General features: G+C 45.8%; 1 protein-coding gene across 1 annotated transcript; it reads right to left on the bottom strand.

The window, feature by feature from the left end:
* Positions 1 to 1,460: 1,460 nt before the first annotated feature.
* Positions 1,461 to 3,270, bottom strand: junbb (JunB proto-oncogene, AP-1 transcription factor subunit b). The gene has a single exon (XM_046415225.1). The coding sequence runs from the start codon at positions 2,936 to 2,938 to the stop codon at positions 1,952 to 1,954; it is 987 nt and encodes a 328-aa protein (XP_046271181.1). The 5' UTR covers positions 2,939 to 3,270; the 3' UTR covers positions 1,461 to 1,951.
* Positions 3,271 to 6,240: the final 2,970 nt, after the last annotated feature.

Genomic DNA, 6,240 nt, shown 5'->3' with positions numbered 1-6,240 from the left:
GTGTGGGTGTGCCTGGTTCTGTTTCCACGTCTATGGCAAAAAAAGACGAAAAATAAGGGAGTTGTTATTGATGGAAATTAGGCTATTTAAATACGTGTGAGATGAAAAGAGGGTAAAACCTTATACTCCAAAACAGCTTGAGGTGAGAGTGCGCTCTAAACCGCAGCCTTCGCTCTTGTGAAGTGGCTTTCGTGAGTACTCAGAGAGAAAGAGCTATTTTTCAGTCCACACCGGCTCTCTTGTTTACTTGTACGTCACAGGTTGTTTTTAACAGGACAGAAATCCCCCTCCGACTTTCCTGAGACCAGCTTGTGTACGACTTCTCTCTCGGCCAGAGGTCACAAAGGCAATGAGGTTTTCTTTAACGGACTTTTGTTTTGGTTTCAAGGGTTTTCCTGTTTAATCTCCAAATGGTCCCCCAGATCAGATCAGCAGTCGTGACCAAACTGGTCTCCCCTCAGTCACCTCTCCGCCTCACGTTATCGTTATCATCATCGTTTTGTGCGTGCGGGGAAAATGTTTGAAAATGTTTGCTGACCGCCTGGCTAATGGCCTATAATGACTCATTCACATCTACTTAACGCGGGACTTTCCCCCTGTGTCCAATCCGTTGAGCCCCCCGGTGCCGCACATATTTGGCCTCTTATGTGTCTCACCAGAATGTTGTCCTTGGCAGCGCGCACATCTCCATCAATCCACACAGATGCTCCTGCGCGCTCCAGACGCCCACTCCCACTGCTCTGCCAAGCTCCGTGGCATCTTGAGACGCCCCCGACATTCCTGAAGCCACTGTCACTTCCACTCGTGTGCAAGCTTTCAATTACACTGACACCTCAAATATGCCTTCACGACTTTCACGCGTGAGTCGCACTGACATGTTGCCCCCAAACGGATCTGAGAAGGTGAGCGTGGCTTTGTGTGGACTCTAGTTTATAATAACGTTATCATTGCAGGTCGTGTTTCACTAGAAAGATTTTTAAATAATCACAAACTCCACACTGTTGAGGTTTTTACATACTTCCTGGTGTCCTCAAGCAAGTTACGTTTAACCATCTAACCCGATGTTACGCTTCGCTCCATTCGTGAGACAGATCAATCTACAGTTGCATAATAAGAAGAGGAAATTCCACCACCCTCATCAAACTCGCAAGACTTATCGATACAATAGAAGGAGGGACTGAGATGAAACTAGTTTGTGTTACCTGGGCGGGGGTTCCCAGAAATCCTCCCATATGACGAAGTATTCACCAACATACCCGTATATGGACATGCCCCTTGCGTAATTAGGAAAGGCCTACGTACGCGGGCTACGCTCTGTGCGTAACAACACTGAAACCAAGATGTGCTTGTGTAAGAGTTAATCACTGGGGGCCATAGCAACTGTTTGGTTACACTTCTTACTGCTGTTTATGACTATCTATTTATCTAAACTCAACAAACACTCAGGTCAACCACTTCCGTTTCATTTTAAGACACTTTACTTAAATACACATCACAAATAAAAAAAAAAGACAGTGTAAACATTGGACATCATCAGTTTGTCTGGATCAACCGGACAAACAAAAATAATTTACACAATGAATAAATGCAGCATTGCATGACAATATCAGCTGCAAAAAAAGTACAAAGTACACAATAATCATTCCCATTTTCTACCATTAGTAAACCCGACTTCTGGGCCTGTGCCCGCTGTGTTGCTCAGTGTCTGCTCAGTCTGGATGCTGCCCTAGTGCCAAGCAAGGGTTGAATGGTCTTTTGAGCGATGTCCAGCATCCGGAAGTACCATTTCAATCAGTCTTTTCAACCTAAATAGCCTAAAGAGTTGTCTACTACACATAGCCCTCGGCACTGCCTTGCTGTCAGTGCTGACAACACATCAGCCGGTATCCCAGTGCTGCGCATGCAGAACTCCAGTGTTATTACTTTTCAGTCAGTTAGTAGTCTCTGTGGTTTAAAATGCCTCCATCTTGCTCGTGAGCATCAGCTGACAGCCGCTGCTCACGTGTGTCAGGACCTTCTGTTTGAGCTGGGCGACTTGATCCCGGAGCACCGATGCCGTGTTGGAGAGCCCCTGGTTGTCGCTCTTCAAACATTTCACTTTCTCCTCCAGCCGGGCGATGCGCTCCAGCTTGCGCCTCCGGCATTTGGTGGCCGCTAGCCGGTTTCTCAGCCTTTTGCGCTCCGCTTTGATCTTCTCCTGGGTCTCCAAGTCGATTGGGGACATTGGAGGCGAGCCGTCGCTGCTGAGAAGGTCAGGCACGGTCTGAGGTTCCTCTTTCAGAGCAACGAGCCGCTGCGGATGGAGTCCGGAGCCCGGGAGAGGGTGCTGGAACGGGTGCGAGCCGTGCGCCGTGGTCTGCTGGTGGTTCTGCTGGTGCGGCGGCAAGTAGCTGATGGTGGCTGTGGGGTAGCTGGATGAGGATGAGAGGCTTGTGTTCGGGCAGTAGGCGTTCAGTGTTGTGTAAATGGGAGGCTCGGGCTGCAAGACGGAGCCGAAGACACTAGAGGCCGCCGCCGAACACGTCGTAACTCCACCGGCTCCGATGGACACGTTTGGAGGAGGCATCTGGTTCATCTTGTGCAGCTCGTCCAGGGCTTTGACAAACCCCTCGGCAAAACCCTCCTGCTCATCGGTGATGCCCCGGTTGTAGAAGTATTGGCCCGGGGTGGGAGTGGTGATCACACCGTTACTGTTTTGGATGATGAGCCTCTCAAGCTCTGGGGACGCGAGCTTCAGGGACCCCACGTCTTGCTGTCCCCCTTGGTATAGGTCTGTCTCGGCTCTCAGCTGGGATTTCAGGTTGCGATAGGGTTCTGTCAAGTTCAAATTCATATTCTGCTTTAGCAGTTTGTAGTCGTGCATTGCTGCATCTGAGTGGCCGTAGGCCGACAGAAAAGAGTCGTCATGATAAAAAGGTTGTTCCATCTTTGTAGACATAAAGTCGTAGGAAAAGTAAGCTTACCAGCTGCTTATAGAAACACAGTCTCTGGATAATCAACAAATGTCAGTGTCAGCAGAGAACATGCACTCGTCGTCTCTCAACAGTGTCCCAAAAGCAAAAGGGAATTAAAGATCACTCCAAAAAGAGAATGAGTACAATGTCCCGACTAAAACTGTCTGCAGCTCAGTGTCAGCAGGTAAAAAGTCTTCTCCAGTGTCCGGTTGCTGTTGTTTTCAGAGAGCCGTGAAGGAAAAGTTACAGCTTAAGTCGGAGTTCTTGTCACTGAATGTGTTGCTCTTACTGCTTGTTGAGGTGTGTTCAGAGGAGTTCATGCGTGCCTTTTTATATAGGAAGATACACGCAGGCAGTGCAGCGTGATGATTGGCCAGACTGCTCGGTCTCCACGCCCACAGAGTGCGACGTCAGGTGACGCTAATGCCGGGAAGAGGCGACTGTAAACAAGCCTGTAGGCAAGACATCGTATACCGAGGAGGGATCGCCACAGAGACCGGTGTCAGGAATAGAAGAGCCCGTGTTATTTATACAGCGCCGTGCGCGTTTATAGGTTGAATAAATGGTTGTTGTATAAGCGAAGGGGTGACATTACTCTGTTTGATCAGATCAGTGTTGTTACATGGTTTAAAAACAAAACAAAACCCCGTCATTATTTGTTTGAGTTAATGTAATGTAACCAGCGTTAAATGAAATACATATCAAGTCGTCCTCAGGCGGATGTTGGATCCATTAGATATAGATTATGGCCGTTATAAAACTCAGTGCTTCTGTGCTGTGTATTATGGTGCATCTGTAAAGGAAGTCTTGAGCTAATATGGGCACAATGACGTTTCAGTTCCTCTTCGGGACAACCGGAAAGCCACGCCCACCCGGGACTCGTTCCAGCACCGTCTCTGCTCCTGTATAAAACCGATCCATCAGCTAGTTAGTTAGAGAGGAAGGAGAAGTGAGCATACATCTGTTTTTACTGCCCAGGTTCTTTTGAAAATATCCAACACAGTGTAAGTCTTCTGGTTGATATTTGCATAGAGACCTGATTGTGTCTGTGTTTACTACCGCCCCAAAACACACATGAGTGACACACGCCACTGAAGCAGCACAGTGGGACCAGTTACAGAGCAAACACTTCCCTCTACAGTATCCTGACAGGTTTGTGAGGTACTGCTGATGTTGGGCAGGATGCCCGAGCCCTGCTTTGATCTTGAATGTGAAGTATAGAAGACCTTGTCCAACACGAGCCAAACTCAGTCAGTTATCTCAGACAGCAGGATTTATGTTCAGTAATTTAGCCTTTGAATCTGTTACCTTTCATTTGTTTTTGCTCTACAGGTTGAAGACCTGCGACGCACTCTGTAGGAGCACCGTGCACAGAGAAAGGAAATGTGATTCCTCAGTAGTACACCTGTTTCAGTGGTGGAAAAGGGAACCTTTGTCTCCTGTTTGTAATTCTTCCAACGCCCACACAAACACAAATGCCTCCATTAGTGTATCCCATATCCCTGCACAGACAAAACAAGTCAGGTGGGATGCTCTGCCTCGGCAGGCGCTAAATCCTCTGGCTGCACCCGAGGGATGAATTTCTGATCATGTCCAACAGACGTTTATACCAGGAAACACATCAGTAACAAATGTTTTGTTTACAGATGAGACAAGGTCGGCGTACAAATCATAAAAATGAATAATAAGATATAAAAACAGGCAGATGACTAGCGGTTCCTAATCTCCCCCAGAACTCAATCAGATAAGTTCAAGGACCTCTTCGTCAACACCGTCATTTTTCAAAATATGTTAGTCTGAAAACATTCTAAACTGGATGTTGGTTAACATTATTAATTTTTACGAAAGTGGACATCGTTACGGTAATGCTTTTGTACAACCATAACAACCACTTATGCGTCACATTTAGTCCACTATTTCTATCTATTTGGCTTTTTATTTTCCTCCTTGTCACAAATATGTGGATGTATTTTTAAAGTATTTTTTACAATCACAATTTGCATTTTTCAATTAAAATGCAGAATGAATCATTTGAGCTTTCTACATACCCCACGGAGGACAAGTTTACCCCTCATTTTTAATAACATAGCAAAGTGAAACCCGGCAAACCGCCAGATTAAAACAATAACATCACATCTGAATATTTCAAAAACACCTTTGAGGATTTAACCTTTGACATTCACACACACACACACACAGTGTCAGTCAGTGTGTACCCAGCCTGTGCAGGAGAAGAGGGCTGGATCAAGCTTTCAACAGGTTTTCCCTTTGGCAGCAAACACTCACAGCTACCGTGTAACAACATGTATGGTTGGAAAAAGCACATACAGACCCTGTTATCATGTTTAGGCCTACAGGGAGCACTCCTGTTAGGGCAGAAATTGCTCAAGATCTTTTTCCAATGTCACAGAAGGGACAACACAAATGTTCACCATCTTTTTGCCATGACTTGGAAATTTTTAGGGACTCCCATGTCTAATCATAATTGGCTCAACTCAGGTAATTCTCTGGTATTCAGAGCGACTATTTTAATTCTATGCCTTCTTGTCAGTATCCATGGGAATATGAATAAACAGAGGAAAACAACAGTTCCTGGCAGTGTTATGCTTCCACTTTGCCACCTCCCTTATAAATTCTGTTCTCTGTGCAGCTGTGTGTCTCTGCTGCTGCTGCCCTGCTCTGCTAGGGTTTGAGTTTTATTCAGCATTGCGGTAGAGGCTGACCACAATCCCAGTGACATTTTGGCAAAGGACATCAATATAGGGTCCAGAGCGGTGAGTGTTTACGGGAACACTCGTGAGGTGGCACAGTGCCAACCTGCCAAATGTTAAGACAAAAACACTCATGTTACCCAACCGGTGGGAGAGAGAAATGTGTGAATACTGAGACAGATGTACGATGTGTTACAGATTAATGTGCAACATTGTTTTGTCCTATTAATCACCCCATCAGTTATTAACAGTAGTGCTGTGAATTTTCTAAACAATGAAATGTGGCCATCAGTAGAACACTTAAAGGCTTTAAGCTTTTGCTTTTGGAAACAAAAAAAAAATGTGGCCGACATCTTAGTCACATCTCGATTAGTCACATCTCTGTTTAGTCTGTTTAGATTTAGAGTTGTTCTGTGTACTCAAGTCCAGAAATTCTTTCCTCTGAGTTCTGCTTTTTTCTTTCCTCCTAAAACTGCTGCAGGAGTGGTTGTGTTGTGTGTTGATATTTTTTTATGCATATTTTTGGGCAAACATTCAAAGAGTTCCAGGGCAGGACGAGCTGCTTGGCAACAGAC

This window comes from Scatophagus argus, chromosome 16, assembly GCF_020382885.2.
Source record: "Scatophagus argus isolate fScaArg1 chromosome 16, fScaArg1.pri, whole genome shotgun sequence".
NCBI classification, from domain to species: domain Eukaryota; kingdom Metazoa; phylum Chordata; class Actinopteri; family Scatophagidae; genus Scatophagus; species Scatophagus argus.
This window is presented reverse-complemented; position numbering and strand designations above follow the sequence as displayed.